The sequence below is a fragment of the Amblyomma mixtum genome, chromosome 10 (assembly GCF_055824585.1).
Source record: "Amblyomma mixtum isolate Tamu chromosome 10, ASM5582458v1, whole genome shotgun sequence".
Lineage (NCBI taxonomy): Eukaryota > Metazoa > Arthropoda > Arachnida > Ixodida > Ixodidae > Amblyomma > Amblyomma mixtum.
The window spans coordinates 50,406,796-50,429,420 of record NC_143021.1 but is presented as its reverse complement, the minus strand read 5'-3'; the positions used below and the strand labels follow the sequence as shown (position 1 = coordinate 50,429,420).

The window sequence follows — 22,625 nt, the reverse complement described above, 5'->3', positions numbered from 1 at the left end:
ACAGTGGAAGACGACACTGTCGCGGCCGTAGTTGTTCGTGGACACGAACGCAGAGTAGTACCTGTTGAATCTGATTCTCAAGGTCGGCTGACACGCTTTGTACGTCGCAACGCACGCAGTGCGAGGAACAGCGCATGCAGCACGAGAAACAACGCGCGCTGAAAGCGCGCTCGGGTGCGCCGAAGCATCCCCGGCTCCTCAACATGACGTCACGCTGGCCGACATGGACGAGGTTTCCCTCTCCGCTGTTCCCCTCTCCTGGGCTCGCGCGGGGAGCGGGAAATTTAAACATCGCGTTTTTAATTGGCGATTGCGCCACTGTTTTAGCCAAAATCGAAAAAATAATTTCACAGACGTGATCAGCAATGACACTACTTCAAAACACTAGAAGGTTAGCTGATTCGAAAACCGCCTCAGTATCCCTTTAAGAGCATTTTGATTTTTTTTAAAGATATTTGGTTGCGAAGTAAATAGGAGTAGTATAAATTGTCTGTGGACTGAATCGAGTGGTTTTAAATACTTTCGAATATTACTGCACTTGGTTCAAGCTAAAGATACACTTTTCCACAAAAAACAGCTATGAATGGAAATAAAGGTGCTGCAAACAAAATTTGTCTTCTTAAAAATCAACATAATTTACCATACCTTCTGGGCCTAAGAGGCATTAAATAAGAGAGGGTGTGCAGGGAGTTGCATATTAGTAATAATTATTTTGTAGGCGATACCTTGGTTACATTTCTTTGGATAACAGTTGCATTCAGTGCAAGGAACTCGTAGTTTCACTTGAGGCGACACTGAAGTCCGTTTGGCTATGGTGACATTTTTTTGGCAGCTAAAGACTCGTTTATTGGCGAGCGCATAGGATGCAAAAATACCCCCATTTAAGGCGGGGAGCCTGGTCTTGAAAAAACAAATTTGTTAATGAATTCACAGTTAAGAAATCTTCAGGGAATATATGTTTTTGTGTGCCGATTCTAAATATGTCATTTAATTTCATGTAAAACAATTCCTTGAGCACTTATGTAATTTTTATGCATGTATTTTGTGAAGAGCTTTGAAAAAAATTTCTTGTGGGAAACTCGCTGAAATGTGTCATTGAGTTTTCTCTTGACACCAAGGAATGCAATAAGGGTAAAATTGTCTTCCTGCCTATCATAGAACTTAAGTCATAGGGTTTTGAAGTTGTTGCTGCAGAAATGGGAAAGAAAATGTGTTGTCCTGTTTCTGAAGTGGCAGCTTCAGTACCCTATAACTCAGAGGTAGAGCACCGGACGCGTAATTCGGAGGTCGTGGGTTCGGATCCCACCGGCGGCATGTGGTTGTTTTTTCTTCTGCTTTTCTAATCAATTAGCTTTAAGCGATAGTATATTCAGTAATATTCTAAATTGATCAACACCACAAATTAAATAAATAAATAAATAAAAAAAATCCCCTGTGCCCCTTGGTTTCTGTGGCTGTTGGCTTCTGTCATATTTATAACGAGCCCCTCATTCCCTTTCCCTTGTTTGCTTAATTGCTTAGCGAGGGCCTCGGTTCTGGCAGCCTTGACGCCATAGGAAGCATAAGAGGGTTCTCACGCAGCTTCTACCCTCTTCGTTCGATGGCGTTCTACGTCACACCAGCGGTAACTCAGGACGTTCCACGTCCGCCGCTTATGAACGTGGGTGGCGCTGATGAACACTCTCAAGGTTAGGTTACTTGTAAACATAAATACCCCCGAAAGCAGAAGATCTGACAGCCATCGCCGCAGCTCAGAGGTAGAGCACCGGACGTGTGATTCGGAGGTCGTGGGTTCGGATCCCACCGGCGGCATGTGGTTGTTTTTTCTTCTGCTTTTCTAATCAATTAGCTTTAAGCGATAGTATATTCAGTAATATTCTAAATTGATCAACACCACAAATTAAATAAATAAATAAAAAAAATCCCCTCTGCCCCTTGGTTTCTGTGGCTGTTGGCTTCTGTCATATTTATAACGAGCCCCTCATTCCCCTTCCCTTGTTTGCTTAATAACTATGACTAGATTAATGAAATTTTCTTTTCAAGACCAAGCTCCCCCCTTAAACTGACATGCCATGAGGTGCTGTGCTTCTTTTCCAACCCGTGAGTGCCCAACAGCAGTGATGATATTTTTTTTATTTATTTATTTTACCCTCAGGGCTTACAAAAGCATTGTAGAGGGGAGGGGCAGAAATACAAGGGACACTATGCAATTTGGTTAATAAAAGGAAACAGAAAAAAAAAATATAAAGGCAACAACAACAACGACGAAAAAAGAACAAAAACGGCACGTATTCAAAGCACACGGGTCGGTTACAAATGTGCAATAGTTTGGTTGAACAGAATGCAGCAGAGTACAGCATCAACGTAAAAAAAAAATAAAATAAAATGAAGGAACAGTCATACAGATCATGATACGCGCCAGTGCAAGTTTTAAAAAGAAAATAAAAAAAAAGGGCTTCAAAATATGTTAGTAAGGCAAGTACGAAATCGGTGGTTGTCGGTGATAGCGACCAGGTCAGCAGGTAGATGGTTCCAGTCACGGGATGTTTTTGGTAGAAATGAATGTGCATATGTCATGGTGTTGTGGCGAGGTATGGCGACTTTGTAGCAGTGATCTACACGGGCAGAAACATGCGCAGCATCTGTGATCAGGCGCGTCCTGAGTTGATGGTTATGATGATAAATTTTATGGAAGAGGCAAATACGAGAAATCTTACGACGGACAGTGAGAGGGGGCAAATTTAGACTTAGTTTCATGTTAGTGACGCTTGCTGTGCGGTGGTAATTATTGAGAATAAAACGAGCAGAGCGATTTTGTACGCTCTCCAAATTTTTATTCAGAGACACATGGCCAGGGTCCCATATGGATGAAGCGTACTCGAGATTGGGTCGTACTTAGGTAGTATATAGCTGTTTTTTAAGTGAAGACGGAGCTAGTGAAAAGTTACGTTTCAAATACCCAAGCATGCGATTGGCTTTGGCTGTTGTGTAGTTAATATGAAACTTCCAGGAAAGGTTATTCGCAATGTGAACTCCAAGGTACTTATAAGTTGAAACGGAGTCGAGTGGAGAATCATTAATACAGTAGCTTGGACAGGATGATTGACTGCGGGAAATTCGCATTGTTTTGCATTTTGCAGCATTCAGTTTCATCTGCCAAAGGGAGCACCAAGAAGCGATATTGTTTAAGTCAGTCTGGAGTAAAGTCACATCAGAAGCATTAGTTATTTTACGGTAGATTACACAGTCATCAGCGAAAAGACAAATAGAGCTAGATACGCAGTTGGGTAAGTCATTAATATAAATAAGAAAAAGCAATGGAGCCAAGACAGATCCCTGAGGCACTCCTGATTGGACGGGTACCTCAAGGGAGTCAGTCTCGTTAGCTGTGACATACTGGGTGCGGTTTGAAAGAAATGCAATTGTCCAGTCAAGTACTACAGGATCGATGTTAAGGTTACTGAGTTTTAGTATAAGAAGTTGATGATTAATCTTATCAAAGGCCTTGGAAAAATCTAGAAACGCACAATCAGTAATGAACCCCGAGTCTAAAAATGAATGTAGATCATTGGTGAACATAAGTAACTGTGTTTCGCATGAGTATAATTTGCGGAATCCATGCTGGGAGGGATGAAAAAACTGGTTTGATTCGAGAAAGTTGACGAGGTTGGTGAAGATTATGTGCTCAAGTATTTTGCAGGGTACTGATGTCAAGGAAATGGGGCGATAGTTAGACGGTTTGTGTGAATGGCCAGATTTGTAAATAGGAACAACTTTCCCTGTTTTCCAGTCTTTGGGTAGACAGCTCTCGTTAAGTGATTTGGCAAAAATAAAGCTTAATAAAATAGAGCAGTATTCAGTAGTGTTCTGAAGGAGTTTTGATGTGATTCCATCGACACCACAAGACGATGATCGTTTCAGTTTACTAATGATGGTTCTGATTCTGGCGGGATCAAAAACAATGGGGTCCATTGGAGAAAAATGAGCATGAGGGAAAAGCGGGCATTGAGTGGCTGAGGGGCTAGTGAACGAGAGAGAAAAGGTGTTATTCAATAAGGCAGCACATAAATTTGGAAAGACCGGCTTTAAAGGAGAACTACAAACACCCCATATTAGTTGCGCGTTTTTTTTTTTCTCTGTAATGATGTGTAAGATATTAGAGTACATGGATTGCCATAGAGTATTTGCCTACAGGTGCTAAACAATTCATAACTAAGTTACGATTTTTCGTTTTTGGTCTTGGAAACTGAAGGATGGCTGTGACCTGTAAGGAGTGTTAAGGTCATGCGAGACGTAAAAAAAAAAAAAAAAAAAAACTGCAATACAGTGGCTAATACTTCGTTTTATCGTCATTCCTGCTCTTAGCAGGCTGGCTTAAGTGTTGTAGTGGCTTCAAATTGTGTGTCAATAATTATATTGCCGTTTTTTTTTTTCATGCCTCACATGACCTAGACACTTGTTATATGGTGCTGCCATATTTCGGTTGTTGAAGCTGAAATATGAGAAAAGAAATGCAGCTGTAAATTATTTAGTGGTCTTAGACATCATTGCAGAGGAGAAAACAGAAAGAGGAGCGACGAAAATGAGCTGTCCTTTCACTCATGCGAAAAGTTCACTGCTGGTTTGGATGAAAAGAAAATTGTAATTTCTTAATGTAGGAGGCACGAATAGTTCGGATAGGGAAAGCATGATGTGAAATGGAATCAAGTAGTAAGTTGTAAGTAGTAGGTAGTAGTATCAGTAGTTGCAAACTGTTGGAAGTTTGCAGTCGGAAGCGGGCAGAGTGGGTGAGAGAACAAACGTGAGTTGATGACATCCTAGTTGAGATCAAGAGGAAGAAATGGGCTTGGGCAGGGCATGTAATGCGAAGGCAAGACAACCGCTGGTCCTTAAGGGTAACGGAGTGGATTTCAAGAGAAGGCAAGCGTAGCAGGGGGCGGCAGAAAGTTAGGTGGGCAGATGAGATTAAGAAGTGTGCGGGGATACAGTGGCCGCAACTGGCAGAGGACAGGGTTGATTGGAGAGACATGGAAGAGGCCCTGCAGTGGGCGTAGTATTGAGGCTGATGATGATGATGATGAAAATTTCGAATATTCACCCCCCTAATTTTGTGCTTGAATCTGTGAACTTGCTGGCTCCAAGAGCCAGAGTTTTGCTACCGCCCTTTTTTGTGCTCTGCCAGAGATATTCCTCCTCTCCCTCTGCAGCGCCCCCTGGAAGAGGAGCCTGCTGCTGAAGCCTCTGCTGCAGCAGCGGCTGCCCGGCGGGTTCCTCCGAGACCTGCTGGATGCGGCCACTGCTCCGGCCGACCACCTCAGACAGGCAGGTCTTTGTGTTTACATTGTGGGATAACAAAAGCTCTTCGTTGCACACAGGTTTTTATTGTTACGGCCAGTTTTCATGGCAACATGTGAAACCAAAATGAGACGGACATGCATTTTTCGAAAGAAGTTAGCGCAAAAAACGGACAAGGGACAGAAAGAAAGGACACATAAGACATTCACGAGCGTGTCCTTTCTTTCACAAGTGTGTCCTTTCCTCTGTCCCTGGTCCCTTTTTTGCGCTAACTTCTTTCGAAAAATGCATCACCAACTAGCCGGGCAGCTTGCTCTCCTGAACGACATGTAGTTGCAGTCACAGGGAAAATGTTGCTAGTCGCAAAAAAGGGAAACCTTTCACAATGGGATTTCGACATAACCCAAGTATCAAACCTACAGAAACCAGTGCACAGGAACAAATGCAGGGGTGGGCAGATTTTCAACAGAGGATAAAAGCACATGCGGCATTTGGAAACAAATCAAATCAAATCTTTATCTACATCATCCAGATGCTAGGGGCACGGGCAAAAAGCTCTCACTGGAGCTTGATTGAGCGCCTGCACCCCTGTACAAGGTTTCAAGGATTGTTTAATTGCATGTATTGGCAACAACTAACAAAACAATTATGTTTGAGGAAAAAAATAAGCGAGACACAACTGCTAGGCAAAAAAAAAAAATAAAGAATAGACAAAATGGCAAAAGCAATAAGATACAAAATAAATGTTTGAAAGACTAACACAAGGCTTTTAGCAATGGTGGCAAGTGATAGCTGAGCATTTGACGTCCATAATTAGTTCGCGTTTGGGGAATGAACCATTCATCGCGGTTTCTTATGGCATGAGTGTGTTCTCTGGGTGTTCGATGAGATAAAGTTTTTCAAAAAAATTGTGGTAGGTATTACTTCTCTTATATCATTTTATTAAATTGACGTTATATAGCTCGTGTATTGGAGTTATGTGGAGAGCATTAAAAGAGGTTTACTCGTAACGTCGTGGAGGATTTTTGCAATGCTTCTCATTGCTCATTTTTTAATGATATCCCCTTCAGGCGCTGCGTCCACATACGGGGACGCGACATAAATTCCGTCATGTCTCGAACGCAAGGCGAGTTCCCGCCTTTGAATTTGGCGCCCATAGTAAACGGACCCTCCCTGTCAAGTATGTGGCGCTATCTCTTGCAGGTACGTCAAAATGTGTTTGTAAACGACGAGTAAAGATGGAAATCACCACGTTTTACGGCGGGGCAAGTAAGTAGCTCTTATTTTCGCATGCTCTCTTTTTAAATGCTTCAGAATAACACAATTTGTCATGTGATATGAGTCGGTAAGGTAATGAAGAAGTGCAATATCAGCTTTCATTATCATAGACAAAAAAGAAGTGCTTTGGGCGAGCTACCAAAATTTCGCATCCATGAAAGTGTACACGGCGCTTTGATGCCGAAAATATGAAAGAGGCGGATTCTATCCTGGATGGTCTGTTTTTTGTGAAAACGCAGTACGAAATGAACTGATTACATGCAGGTGTTCAGAACCATGCATCGACAAGAAGAAAGTTGGATGAGTCGAGTGCTGAAGCATTGTTCAGGAGAATCGCCGATGGAGATGTCTCCGACGCCGACTTCTCCGCTGATGAAACAGAGGAATGGCAAGGTGAAAACACGGTAAGATCATCATTGTTAAATGTTTCACTGATGGACTAATTCTGTAATTTATCATCCAGGATGCAAATGCTGGCAGCCCCGAACCATCAGCGATGGTGGCGGTACCCAGCACATCGTCGGATGACAACAAAGATCCCCAACACCGATACCTGTCCTGACGAGTTTTACTCATGAGGTGCCCCTTGATGACTCAATTAGGTTTTTAGATTTGACTCTCGCCATCTCTGAAGAAAGCCATGTTTGCTGGAGCTACTCTCCACGGACCAAGAAAAGCCTGCTGCCCTACTCCTCCTCACATTCTAAACTTGTGAAGAGAGGTATTGCCAACCTTTGCCTCGGTAATGCTCTGCGCAGGTCTTGTACACACAATATGGAGAAGAGTTTCTTAGCACAGCTTGACCGCTTGAGGTCAGCGGGCTACCCTGAGGACGTCCTCGTTTCTATTGCTGAGACCTTGACCAGTAAATTTAAGTCAAAGTACAGAAGAGATGAAACCCCTAGTGAAGAATCCAGACCTGCTGTAAGCCATACCTGCATAAAGTCTCACATAACGTTAAAAAAGGTAGCCATGAATTACGGTGTGAAGGTAGTCTTTTCTGCGCCCACCAAACTGTCGTCGCTTTGTTCACGTATCTCAAAAATTAGCACAAAAAAAGAAATCTAATGTCCAACACCAGAGCATGTTCACCAAATGCACAACCGATGTTGTTTACTCGCTCCCACTGTCCTGTGGCAAGGCCTACATAGGTCAAACAGGTCAATGCGTCAACGACCATATGAGGCAGCACTGCACTTCGCTGCAGCCAGGCAACACAGCAAATCTGCCAAAACAGTGCAACCACTGCAAAGTCTGCATTCCTCTGTTCCATAATGTCAAAATCATCGGCCGCGGCAAAACATAGATAGAACGAGAAATCTTTGACACTTTTAAAATCAAGCAGTTAGGAACTGAATGCGTCAGCAACAGCTCTGTTAGGTTCACGGCCAAAGAGTACAATTTCATGAATGGGACATAGGTTGCCACATGCAATCTTCGCTCGCTTAATCAATTTTGTGTTTGGTGTTTTGATAGCGTTTGTGGTGCTCTCGAGCATGTGCGCCCTGTTCTGATGTTGGCAATTCACCAAGTAAAGAATTTTCAGTTGTGTTTCCAGCGTTGTCCTGTGTACTGCTCCTCCTTGTGAATGCGTCCTTTTCGCTGGTTTTCTACTTACCATGCACCAACTGGCCCAACAAGCCACGCTTCTTCAACACAAGATGCGAAGTGCCAAGTTTTCAGTGAAGTGGGTGAAGAGCAGGTTTGTTCCAAGTAATATACAAACTGCGACTACAACCCACGAGGAGGAGGCTCGCTACCACAAGAGGCGATGGTGTATTTTTCACGATATATGTATCACTGCATCCCTCATTGAAGATTTTGCAAGATTTACAAACGTATTATCTGCAAAGCAACGGACTGGAGCTCGTAACTACAGCTGAAGATATCAAGGTGTTTCTGGGAATTTTGATGATTATGGGTAGATAATTTAAAAAACTTCTGTTTGGGCTAGATGGTGCATAGCTTATAATGAAATGAATTTAAGCGCGCACAAACACGCACACAAGAGGAGGAAACACAGGGCAGGCGCTACCTTCATCTGATTTATTCGCAGGTAAGAGAGCGAAAATATATACATAAAACGAGACATAGAAACATCGTCATTTCACAATGCATGCTCAAGATATCTGTCGTCTACCTGCAACAGATTAACCAATGTGTCACTCACACAGTAATGCCCCCTCTTCCTGATGTGAAAGGCTTCTAATAATTCACATGCCGTTTTATCACCGCCTCTGCCAAGTATCTTTATCTCCTTCAGCCACGGCTCGCACGCTCTGCAGTTCGCACAATGGTCTGCCAAATGTGTCCCTCCACCCCTTAATGCCCGCAAATGTTCCCCCGCCCGGTCATTGAGACACCGCCCAGTCTGGCCTATGTAAGCCCTACCGCAGGCCAAAGGTATCTCGTAAACGACACCGGAACAGCAGTCGACATACTTCTTTGAGTGCTTCTTCCTGCAGCCACTCTTCTTTTCCGCGCACGAAATGCGTGAGCAAGAGAACACCACAGGAACGCCGTGTCGGCTTGCCACCTTCTTCACATGATGGGCAACCTTGTGGATATACGGAACCACTACTGGTTTGAACGAGTTCCTTTCCAGTACGTTCGCTTTGGCGAACATGACCTGCTTGGTTTTCCGAAGCAGGGCCTCAGCCACAGAAACAATGACCGCGCAGGGGAACCCGGCCATAAGTAGCCGGTGTACTTGCTTATTACAGCTACACTGCATAGCATGCGGGCACGACTTCGAGAGAGCAGACCCCAGGCATAGGCCGGCAATAGATCTCTGGACAGTTTTCGAGTGAGCAGAATCAAAAGGTAAAAGCTCTTTCTGTGCCCTCGGAGCGTACTCCCAACATACATGATCAACCCCTAGAGTAAAATTGACGTCTAAAAAACCTTTACAAGGTTTGTTGCAGTTTTTAGACGTCAAGCGAACGTACTAGAAAGGAACTCGTTCAAACCAGTAGTGGTTCCGTATATCCACAAGGTTGCCCATCATGTGAAGAAAGTGGCAAGCCGACACGGCGTTCCTGTGGTGTTCTCCGCACCGAAGAAACTCGCCCAACTTTGCTCACGCATTTCGTGCGCTTGCCACTTTCTTCACATGATGGGCAACCTTGTGGATATACGGAACCACTACTGGTTTGAACGAGTTCCTTTCTAGTACGTTCGCTTGACGTCTAAAAACTGCAACAAACCTTGTAAAGGTTTTTTAGACGTCAATTTTACTCTAGGGGTTGATCATGTATGTTGGGAGTACGCTCCGAGGGCACAGAAAGAGCTTTTACCTTTTGATTCTGCTCACTCGAAAACTGTCCAGAGATCTATTGCCGGCCTATGCCTGGGGTCTGCTCTCTCGAAGTCGTGCCCGCATGCTATGCAGTGTAGCTTTAATAAGCAAGTACACCGGCTACTTATGGCCGGGTTCCCCTGCGCGGTCATTGTTTCTGTGGCCGAGGCCCTGCTTCGGAAAACTAAGCAGGTCATGTTCGCCAAAGCGAACGTACTGGAAAGGAACTCGTTCAAACCAGTAGTGGTTCCGTATATCCACAAGGTTGCCCATCATGTGAAGAAGGTGGCAAGCCGACACGGCGTTCCTGTGGTGTTCTCTTGCTCACGCATTTCGTGCGCGGAAAAGAAGAGTGGCTGCAGGAAGAAGCACTCAAAGAAGTATGTTGACTGCTGTTCCAGTGTCGTGTACGAGATACCTTTGGCCTGCGGTAGGGCTTACATAGGCCAGACTGGGCAGTGTCTCAATGACCGGGCGGGGGAACATTTGCGGGCGTTAAGGGGTGGAGGGACACATTTGGCAGACCATTGTGCGAACTGCAGAGCGTGCGAGCTGTGGCTGAAGGAGATAAAGATACTTTGCAGAGGCGGTGATAAGACGGCACGTGAATTATTAGAAGCCTTTCACATCAGGAAGAGGGGGCATGACTGTGTGAGTGACGCGTCTGTTAATCTTTTGCAGGCAGAATACAGATATCTTGAGCACGCATTGTGAAATGACGATGTGTTTCTTTACTGCGCATGTCTCGTTTTATGTATATATTTTCGCTCTCTTATCTGCAAATAAATCGGATGAAGGCTGTCCTGTGTGTTTCCTCCTCTTGTGTGCTTAAATTCATTTCAGTATAAGATTATGGGTACGCTAAAATTCCCAAGAGTGCGAATGTACAGGGAGGAAGCAACGCCCATCCCTACAATTGCTGAAGCTGTGAGTGCGAAGTGATTTCTTGAGGTCAGGGCTGCTCTCCCCATTACTGACTCCAACGCACCACGCGACGCCAACGTCAGGGACAAGTTGTGGAAGGAGCGACCCCTTCTCGGTACAGTCGGAGAGCGATGCTTGGAGTTGGAGCCGTTGGAGCACTGCAGCATTGACGAGCAAATGATTGCTTTTACTGGGCGGGTTCCTGCAAAACAATTTGTGAAAGGAAAACCCGATCCTGAAGGCGTCAAGGTGTTCATGCGGTGCAGCTCTAACGGCGTAGCCCATGGTTTTGAATTTTATCAGGGCAAGGGCACTGGTGTCAGCACTCGCACCTTGGACTTGGCGGCTCCATTGTGATGCGGCTTGTTGAGCAGTTGCCAAAAGGAATGAACCTGAAAGTATTCATGGATAACTACTTCACATCTGTGAAGCTGTTTCTTGAACTGAAGGAAATGGGAATTTTGGCAAGCGGCGCAATCAGGGCGAATAGGTTGCTTGGTTGCTCGATGAGAACTGAGAAAGAACTAAAGAAGGAAGGTAGGGGAAGCTCTGATGAGAAAATTCCAGAAAATGGCGACATTGTTCTTCTGCGTTGGCATGACAACGGTATTGTGAAGATGGCTTCAACTGCCGTGGGCGTAGGCGAAGCCGGCGCTATACGAAGGTGGAGCGAAGCTTCTAAATCGACATTGAATGCCCTCAAGTCATCCTTGAGTGCAAGTACATGGGAGGCGTGGACAAGATGGATTTTTTGATGTCTCTCTACCCACTGCAGACAAGAACAAGGAAGTGGCCAGTACGATCACATTTTGTTTCATTCGCTCTATGCAACAGCTGGCTGGAGAGACGCAAACAACGAACAGCTGCCGAAAAAAAGCACGCTAGACTTGCTTGCATTTCAGAGTGATGTAGCTAATAGCTTGGTCGCCTGCAATAGAGCACCGCCGAAAAAGCAAGGCCAACCGAGCAATGGAGAAGCCCCACAACGCAGAGCCAATGCCAACGAACGATGGCAGCAATCATTGGCCCCAAGTTATGAGCATATGAAACGCACAACGATGCAGACGCGAAGAGCCGCGTTCGTTGCCGCAAATGCAAAATTTTTCTTTGCCTTTCGTCATAGAACAACTGTTTTTATCTGTTTCATATGACTTGAATCAGTGACTATTCTTCTGTACTCTCTGTATTCTTACACCGTAACGTTTATTCATTCATAATCCTTGGTTAGAAAATACAAGAAAATGTCGTAGTGTTTCTGTTGATGTAGCAGCTGTGAGGCGCCATGTCCACAGGTGTGGACGTGAATAAAATGTGTTCTGACATGAAAATTTTTGCGTGATATTTTGTACTTGACTTCTGTCTGGTCTACTAATCCTGAATAATGCAAAAAAAAATAATTTTCCTTTCAAAAAATTTAATTGTCGCCTGAAGGGGATATGTAAGCTATTTAAATTTGAGAGCATAGTAGTTCCCCATATTGTGAAAGAGTAGTTTAAAATGGAAGCAAACATGGAATTATAGAGAATTAGTTTCAAGTTTTGTGACAGCAAAATTGCGCAGTTTACTTAAGACACTAGTTATTTTTGATAATTTGTTAGCTATTTTATCAATTTGTTGACCACGACAAATGCTTCTCAAAATATACTCCAAGGCTTTTTACGAAGGGGACAGGAACAGACCCAATCTGAAGTGAAATGTTGCTATCGCACACTGTTTTATTTCTTGCCTAAAAAGCACGGCGTTTGTTTTATTTGTTTATAGATAGGGAGTTTACGATCGACCAATGATTTAAAAGATGTAAACACGTGTTTGCTTGTTAAGTCAGATTATGTGTACTGCTAGAGGGGAAAAATAGGCTCGTATCATCAGCGTATATCATAAATTGTTTGATTTGAAGCAGCGCAAGGCCAAAAGCTAAAGAAGAGAGCAGAGAAAGAAACGGACGACACAGCGCTGAACTAACAACTGACATTTATTTGGCACGCTGCACGTATAAATACATTCAGGCACCAAAATAGAAAACAATGCATAGAGCTCATTCATGCACTGGGATTCTGCACGCCAACACAAGCTAAGATGTGCGATTCAGGAAGCGAAGTTCTTTTTGAGATAAAGACACTGATGGAGCGCTTACACATGTGTCACCATACGTCTTGATGTTCGAAGCCTCGATTATTTCACGGCACAGCTTATCTCAGTTCCTATCCACAACTCTGCAAGATTCAAACTGTGGGGTGCACTCGCACTCACGGCAGTGCATGCTGAGGTTACGGGACTCTATTATCAACATTGTTGCGGTGCTGCCTAAGCCTATCATTTAAGCACTGTCCTGTCTGACCAATATAAAACCTATTACAAGTGAGAGGAATAGAATACACAACATTTTTTGAGCCTGAAGTTTTCACCTTGCAGCGTGTGCTGGTCTTTCGAGCCTAGGGCTAATAAACCGTTGCTACCATATAGTTCCGCGCACTCGAAGCTTGTTAAAAGAGGAATTGTCATGTCAAGCTTCAGGAGTGCACTTACAAAATCCTGTCAACATCAAACCGCACGCAGCTTTAGTAACCAGGTAGAGAGGCTTACTGCTTGTGGCTATCCGCTTCATGTTCTTTCTTCTGTGGCCGATGTTTTGTTGAAGAAACTGAAATGCTCCCCGAGTCCTGAATGTCAAACAAGTAAGCCAGTAGCAGCCATTCCCTATATCCACAAGATATCACATAATTTGAAAAGTGTTGGAAAAAGAGTCGGAGTGGATGTTGTTTTTTCTGCCCCCAGTAAGTTATCAAGCTTGTACATGCGTGTCAACAATCCAGGTAAAACTATCCCCGTTTGCCCAAAGAATCATGCGTGCAAATTCGTGAAGTGTCAAAAAAATGTCGTGTATTCTATTCCTCTCACTGGTAATAGGTTTTATATTGGTCAGACAGGGCAGTGCTTGTTGATAATAAAGAGTCCCGTAACCTCAGCATGCACTGCCGTGAGTGCGAGTGCACCCCACAGTTTGAATTTTGCAGAGTTGTGGATAGGAACAGAGATAAGCTGTGCCGTGAAATAGTCGAGGCTTCGAACATCAAGACGTATGGTGACACATGTGTAAGCGCTCCATCAGTGTCTTTATCTCAAAAAGAACTTCGCTTCCTGAATCGCACATCTTAGCTTGTGTTGGCGGGCAGAATCCCAGTGCATGAATGAGCTCTATGCGTTGTTTTCTATATTGGTGCCTGAATGTAATTATACGTGCAGCGTGCCAAATAAATGTCAGTTGTTAGTTCAGCGCTGTGTTGTCCGTTTCTTTCTTTCTCTGCTCTCTTCTTTGGCCTTCAGCCTTGTGCTGCTTCAAATCAAACAATGAATAACCAACTCGCCCATCAGCTTGTGATATCATAAATGTTGGGTGTGGGTCAATGAGAACGGTGTCGTTTATGTAGATGATAAAAAGTAGAGGCCCCAATACGCTTCCCTGCGTGATTTCTGCTGGAACTGATTTTAGGTCGCATAATTTATTGTTAATTACAACTTGTCGTACTCGCGCTGATAGATAAGAGGTTAATATATATCAAGAAAAACTCCACGGAAGCCATAGAACTCGAGTTTACAAGCGTTGTCTGATTAATGGAATCAAATGCCTTTGAGTAATCTACAAATATGCCTAGTGTTAATTGATGCTGTTCATAAGATTTTGGGATTAGTTCTTTTTGAGTAAAAAGTGCTGTGTCTGTGGAATGGCCTGATCTAAACGCATGTTGATGAGGGGTCAATAAGTTATGTTTGATACAAAAGCTAATGATCCTTTTGAACAGCAGTTTCTCATGGCATTTTGAAAAAATGGATAGGATTGATATGGGACAATGGTTATTTTTGTCGCCACTTTTAAAAATTACTGTCACCCTAGCAACTTGCATGGCTTGTGGGGAACTCTGCAGAAAACAAAGATTAAATATATGCTCTAAAACAGAGCTAATTAGATCCATAGTATGTTTAATAGGTTGACTTTTTAGATCATTTACGTCCCGTGTGCTGGTAGTTCAGAGAGCATGAAAACAGTTTTGAATTTCACTACAATATGTTGGAGAACACTACCATGATTTCTCGATTTGAGATAACTCAGCGAATCAGGATTATGTACACTAAAGACACAAAATAATTATTGAAAGCATTTGCTAGTTTTTTTCCCGAATGTTTCTGATTTTGGACTGAAATTTCTAGCTCGACGGGTTCCTGTTCTTTATGATTTAGAACTGTGTTGATTTGCTTACACATGAGGTCGCTTCGGTTTTGGGCATTACCAGTAAATACAGTAAAAGCTCGTTAATTCGACGCTGATGAGACCGCGATAAATTGTCGAATTATCCGAATGTCGAAATATTGAATGAACAACAAAAAACAATGTTGCCGCTACAGGACGTACCTTTATTTGGCAAAGAAATCTGTTATCGTCGTCTGCTTTTTCGAGCGAATTTGAGCGACTACGATAGCTAGCTCTAACAGCTGCCAGGTGCTCCGCGGCACACGCACCGTCAGGGATTTGTTCACAGAAGTCCTCCCGCACGGACAAGGCTTCTGCGGCTTCTTTCACCGTGCACTTCAACATTTGGGACAACTGCTCACAATCGTCACCTTCCGACAAATCGTCGTTGTCAGCGCCAGTCACTTCTTCAATTACTTCATCCTCGGTCAGCTGACAGGACACAAAGGCGAGGCGCTCAGGCACTGCGCGCCACCCACTCGAAAGGAGCGCAGTAAACGCTGGCAAAGTGTGCAATTACCAAAAAAGGTACCGTCTGTCTTGTAAGAGAAGCATTTGTTGTATAAAAATTTTAGTGTCTTGATAAATTACTCGTATGCTTTGCTGGGGTCACTTATTTCGTAGACATGATTCCACTCTACCTTTCGTATTTCATTTCTGAAATTTTCTATAGTTTGATTTGTTGTGCACTGGTTCTTCGTATAGAAAGGCTTACTCTGTCGAAATACTGTTGGCAACTCGACATAAAGAAAAATTGGCAGATGATCACTAACTTGTGCTTGCACCATTCCTTTGGCACATGGCTACAAACAGCATCTGGAGATATCTGTGTTAACGGCTGTATTGAGTCTTTTATCAAGTTGGTAAGGGTGTAACATTCGAACAACCTGTTTGCTTCTTGTGTCTCGGGAGATGTGGACAGAAAGTCATTATTGAGGTCACCACTTAGTATTATTGCCTTTAAGTCATTTTCGGCTACCCAAGATAGCATTAGATCTAGGATGGACAGAAAGACAGAGATGTTCCCAGCTGGGGGATGGTATACTGCAGAAAATACATTTCGGCCAGATTTCAATGAAATTATCTCATAATTTTCGTTCGTTTTTGAGAACTCTGGCACAAGGCAGCATTGGAAACATTTCTTTGCACCTGTCAGCACACCACCGCCCTTTTTATTCGGGAGAGTTTGGAGATAAGTATCCTACTGTGGCAGTTTCAGTGGGACCGTATCTTTTTTTATACCACGTTTCTGTTTCCATAATAACATCAAAGGCCAAGGTTAAAGCGTCCAAAAGGGTAACAACTTCATCTTCTTTGTTGCAGAGTGACTGTGCGTTCAGGTGTTGTGGCGTTTTTATTTTTAGCGTACAGAAATGAAACATCGTTCGGTGAAAAGGAACCAGATGCCATTGAAATAACAGATAAGTTCACCTAGTCTATCTTGTCTAAGTCTTTCTGGCAAGCAATCCTGACCACATCCCAGCTTTCAATCCTTCAATGTGGCCATTACGTGTCCAGGCAAATTTCCAACTTTTCTCCCTTTTACGGGAAATTCCCATTCCTAGCGGTTTTTTTTAGGGCGGGGCACAAGTGCTCATTTACGTAAATAGGAGTTTGTTTGGTGTGGCCAAGATAGGTTGTAGTGATGTTGATTTTTTTCGCTTTCGTTAGGATGGTGTCCCGCTTTGAGCAATTGTGAAACTGCACAATGATGTTCGGGATTGTGGTATTCGTAGTTGGCACACGGTGACAAGCATCAGCGTCATCGAGTGTTATGGACTCATCGATAACTTCACCAACCCTCTGCAGCACAGTCTCTTTGCACGAAACAAAGAATTAACGATCATAAAGGCACAAAAACATCCGTTCACTTGAGAGAGGCAATGCATTCCTCCTGCTCTGTCTCAGTGGCAAACGCAACATCCTCAGTATGATGAAGGTATTCGGTCAGTGTAGATACAGCGGCGACTGGGAGAGGGTTCCGGTAATTGCAAGTGCAAGGGAAATATAACCGAACTTAAGCAGTCATTTTTGAAATCTGTAATGGAATAAATTTACTGCGGTGATGTCTGCATGTTTCGTTAGTTTTGATTTCAAGATATTCTGATCTGTTTACCTTGAGGTAATTGTGGATAAGATGATTAAGGAATTTCAACTTTTCATATCTGGTTCTTGCTTCTACCGTCGGCAGCTGAGCTTGTTCGCCCAGTTGGGTTGGATAATACATACGGCAGTGTTTGTTAAATGTAAATCTTGAGGCGAGGCGTTTTCAACTTTGGCCTGGCATACTCTATTACTGGCCTTACAAAGGTTTTGTATCGGGAGTAGCACCGTGCATCTCAGACACCAAAGCGATTTGTCTGATGTAAAGGTTACACTTGAACACCTATATTGATTCATTCAATCTAGTGTGTTCCCATTAATTGATATTTGTAATTAAAGACATTTTCTTTCCTAGTTATGGTCATGAACACACGCTTCAAGTTCAGCTCCATTTGCCATTTCATTATTTTTTGAAGCTTAGAGTTTAACTCATTCTGATCTTGGTTTGAATTTATTTTACTGTAGATCATACAATCATCAGCGAAGAGTCTTAATGGAACAGATATGTTTTTTTTTATATATCATTAATAAAGGTGAAAAATTAAAGTGGACCTAGAACACTACCTTGGAGTACCCCAGAGATGACGGGCAGAATGCTGGCTGGTCGGGACCTGTGAGCACCATGGTTCCGCTTTCCGCACGTCTAGCTTTTGTGGAAGGATTCGCTTTTTGACCTGTTCAGTCGTTCACTTACGTTCGGACAACAGTTGGCGGGGTAAGTCTTACCACATTCGCATCATGTCAAAGCGAAGTCTTTATGCGTACAGGGTTTCTGGCGGACACAGCACAATGGATCTGGCATGGTGCTTGCCGATTCAAATCAGGCAAACAAAAAAAAAGGCAGAAAATCACCCGAGCGTTGGCAGCAAATATTGGCCTAATAAAGTACATCGTATTTACTCGAATCGAGGCCAACCATGAATTTAAGCCAACATTGCGAAGTTGAACGCCAAAAAAGAAAGCCTTGCAAAAAATTGGCAGTGGCCTAGCTCTGGTCAAGCCTGGATATACAAGCGAAAAGCTGCAGTTATGCTTTGTTTGACGTCATGGCTGTCGCAGTTTGCGCACTATGCACTGGGAGCACCACTATAACGGTGTAGGCAAGCGTGGTATATGCCCTCCATCCACATGCGTAGCAAATGTGGTAAACACACGGCTGCAACGAAAGGGCAAACGGTGGCGAGGAGGCGAGCGCGCAGTAGCCAACTCTCTCGCTACCACTTCTAGGTCTTCTTTTCCTCCTTCCATTGTGAATGTCTGCGCCTTTTCTACGGCCGCCGCCGCTCACACATTCTTGCAACGCCTTGCGAAAGAACCTTCTCCTCTTGGGACGGCAGCGGCGACCGCGCAGCAACGGCGAAGGGTAAAACGGTGGCGAGGAGGAGAAGTGGTGATGTAGTTGCGGCCTCTTTTATGGCCGCCACCGCTGCTCCCGTTCTCGCAATGCCTTGTGAAAGAACCTTCTCCTCTTGGTACGGCGGCGGCAACCGCACGGCAGCGGCGAGGGGTAAACCGATGGTGAGGAGAAGTGGCGACGTAGCGCGCGCCCCGGCGGCGCCGAGGGGTGGCTTACACGATGCGCGGTGTTGACGAGCCTAGTGAAGCTTTTCGCTTCAAAAAAGAGTTGAGGACGACAGCAGAGATGGCATATGTTTCCACGAACCTGCTCACTCGTCCTCGTAGAGTGCACAATCTTCTGTGCCATCAAGTGCATTGGAAATGCTGCAGTCTTGGAGTGGGTGTGTAACCAAGCTTTCCAGAATGTCGTCCCAGGCTGAAGTGATCCAGCCAGCTACAACTCCTAGCTGCGCGGTGTCACTTTTCTCGTGGAATGCCTCGATCTCTTGCTTTGGCACTTCTGTGGTCTTTGCAAGTGCTGCTGAGTTGCGCTGTTTCATGTTCTGATCCCACTTTGGGATAGCAGCCTTTCTTCGGGACCACCAAGGCCCACCTCAGTGCAGCGCCAGCAAAAACTTCTTGAAGCTGCCCCTTCCAATGGCGAACGTTCTTTGTGTCCGCGCTCAAGTCCCGACTGTCTTGCAGGTTTTAATAGTGCTCTGCAGTGAGCACAACTTTTCGCTTGAAGGTGATGATGACACCGTTTTCTTGGTGCCATGATGTCAGTGGCTTGCAGTGCTGTAGGACGTCCCCAAGCCATGGCACAAAGCGAAAACGAGGTCAAAAAGGCAGTGCATGCTTCTATTGGTGCCAGGTGGTAACGGCTACAGTGGCGGCTTCTGTTGGCATTTCTTGGGGCCTGCATGTTTTCATCAGTTGTCATTGTATTTTAAAAAAAGAACGGAAAAATCTTTCAACCTAAGCTGACCTAAGAGCTTCATATCTCATGTTCTTAAAATATCAATGGGCCTATATTTGAATAAATGCGGTATAATGCTGACATTTACAAAGTAAAGAAACAAAGCCAACCTGTGGATTACAAGAGGCAGATTTGGTTCCATGCACTGGCACTGTTACCAGTCGAAATTATTCGCAAATATTAATTGTATTCACAACAAATTCTTTGTATTCGTACGTACTTTGCACACAAAAATTTGACATTTAAACACCTCTAGTTATGTCATATTTGTACCTGAAACTTGGGCATGGTTTGTCTCAAAATCATGCAGCAGCCTGATTACTTGGAGGTGACAATGAATTTACATGCTTCTGTGTATGCCGCTGCGGTGGCTCAGTGGTTACGACGCTCAGCTGCTGACCCGAAAGACGCAGGTTCTATGCCGGCCATGGCGGTTGAATTTCGATGGAGGCGAAATTCTAGAGGTCCGTGTGCTGTGCGATGTCAGTGCACGTTAAAGAACCCCAGGTGGTCGACATTTCCGGAGCCCTTCACTACAGCATCCCTCATAGCCTGAGTCGCGCTTTGGGACGTTAAATGCCCATAAACACTATAAATGCTTCTGATGGGGGGGGGGGGGGGGGAAGGGGGGGGGTTATTTATTTATTTATTGATACTGCAGGCCAATAAATTGGCCCTAGCAGGAGGGGCAATACAGTAAAAAAGTGGGACATTGCAAAACAACAATAAACACTACGAAAAATAATGCTGGGTGTAGCAGTGTTACTCAATGAATACATTCCGGTACCAGCACAATAACTAACAAAAACATGAAGAGCGGCACATGTGAAATAACAAACAGGCGGGCAAATTTTACTCAAAACAACAGAACTGCTTTTGGAGAAAAAAAAAAGGCATCACAGAGTGAAGAATTTAGGAAAACATAGCAGATTGCGAACACTGCTTTTGTTTCAGGTAGTTTATAGAAGAGAGATGTTTTTCCAGCTCTTCTGCAAAGTTTTGTGACTGCAATACCTCGACATAATACCTCGATAATTTTTTCTATGTGGAGGTTGATTACATCATCATAGCTCTGTGAATTGCTTACAGCTCTTGAGAGGTGGCCATTTCTGTTTTCTTGTGTCTGGAGCGGTGGTCATTTTCAGCCAACCCACTTCTGTGGCAGTCACAAAGTGAGCAAGGCAGGGAAAAACCTCGGGGTGCTTGGCAATGTTTTGACAAGAGGACTGGCACCTGTCTGGGCATGGCGTGCATCCTTGAGAGAAGGAAGGCCCCGTGAGGGAGAGGAGGGTGTGAAGCGGCATTAGGATGGCGTGTTGAAACGTTGGCAAAGCACCCCGGGGTTTTCCCTTCCTTGCAACTATCGGGGCAACCTACGTCCTCTTCCGTGTTGTGGCTTATGGGCTGAGCCTGGAGTCATTAAGTGGCCGTGCGGAAGAGTCACGTGGGCGGAAGTGTGTGTCATGGTAGCAGCTGAGACGCAGTGTTGTGGTGGTGGTGCAGGTGTTTGTGCCCCTGGTGCGTGGTGTGGTGGAGCGCATGCGGGGCTGTTCGCTCCAGTCGGAGGCGTTCCGGGCTCCCCTGGGGGCCCTGGTGGAGCTGTCGCAGCTGCGCCTCCTCGGACCGCCCGCCTGCTGGCCGGTCTGCCAACTGGTGAGCATACTCCCTCTGATCCAACTATTATCGAATAGCACCGTAAGGCTGCAGTGCGAATGTATAGAAAAAGGTAGCCGTCACATCCGATGGGTCAAACTTCGCACAGCTCCAGTTGACTCAGGAAGCTGGCTTTCCTTCAGCACATCTGCTCAGGTTCCTGCATGGACCTGTGAGTGTGCGCAGACCAATGATGACACGGATTTTCCATGCCATAGGCGGTGGGCATGTAGCCAGCCAACCGGAACGTGTGCATTTTTAGCATACTGCGCCAGTTGCACCCGCGCTCTCACATAGTTCCCACGGGCACTGTGTCGTGCTGGTGCCTGTCCTTGTGTGGACACGATGGCAGCTATGCAATGGCAAAACCTTTCCTCTCCCATGGAAATTACCCAGGAAGTTGGACGAGGTGGGAAGAAATCCCGAGTCACTGCATCATACAAATGGTGCTCAAGCACGCTGGGCACCATGTCGAAAAACATGGCTGATGTTGTTTGGTGGAAAAAGCAAGTCTCTGCACTGTTTGCAAAATGCGCTTCTGGTGGTAGTTCTGGTGAGTTGAAGAGCGCAGATTACCTGCAAACTTTTTGCCAAGTGGCCGAAGTCTTGGAACGACCTGCACTCCTCCTTGAGTGCCTGAAGGCGGAGGCAGTTCCTGTGAAGGCTCAGTTCTCAGGATCCACCTCTGCCATCTCCTGCTTCCAACGCAGCCTTCGGCACTGGAGAATTCCTGCGGCAACTGGTCATTCCACAGCTGCTACCACCAGTGCTCTAGAAGCAGCCGGCGTACAGGAACCCTGTGCAAAAGAGGCCATTCAGTCTTCCTTTGAGTAGCGCTCTGTTGTTTCTGTTTTAAACCTGTAAAAACTTTGCAGTGCTATTAAGGGATAGTAATAGACTTAACCTTGAAATGTCCTTCACGACAAAGACACAAAAACCAAGTTGCCCTCTCCATGTGTCAGAAACTGGAACGTGCTAAAAATGTGTAGCATGCTTCTGCAGCAATATCTTAAAAAACTGCCCTTCCAAGATCCTTTCTTAGCAAAAAATGTGCTAGATGTGTTTGAGTTTTTGAAAGCACAGCAGAAAAAAACTCCTTTAAATTTTTCGGTGGATGTTAAGGATTTGTACTATTCCATTCCCCATTACAACCTTCTCCGAGGTGTTAATGAGGTCACAAATAGTTTTGGTGCAGTTGCCTTTCACAACAAATGTGGCATTCCTATTGAAGGCTTCATGGATCTGTCAGCTTACCTGGAACCAACTTTTGTGACGTGGAATGACAGTCTTTTTCTGCAGAAGGAAGCTGTCTGCATTGGATGTGTTATAGCCCCAGTATTAAGCAACCTGTATCTAGCTAGGGGTTTATGATGCAAACAAAGAGAAGAGAGGCGACGCACATGCACAGACACTATGTGTGTCTCCTTTCTGTCTTTGTTTGCACTACACACCGCTCTACATCAGAGGCCAGCTTTAGCTAAACTTGACACTTGGTCGTTTTTTCTTCTGCT

General features: G+C 44.6%; 1 protein-coding gene across 1 annotated transcript in view; it reads left to right on the top strand.

Moving 5' to 3' along the window:
* The window catches only part of LOC149325765 (ubiquitin conjugation factor E4 B-like), a 125,686-nt gene that overhangs the window by 53,056 nt on the left and 50,005 nt on the right, over window positions 1-22,625 (top strand). Inside the window, exons 7-8 of the mRNA XM_089562481.1 lie at window positions 5,208-5,322; window positions 20,965-21,114. Of these exons, the coding sequence (XP_089418607.1) occupies window positions 5,208-5,322; window positions 20,965-21,114 (265 nt within the window). The remainder of the gene's footprint in view (window positions 1-5,207; window positions 5,323-20,964; window positions 21,115-22,625) is intronic.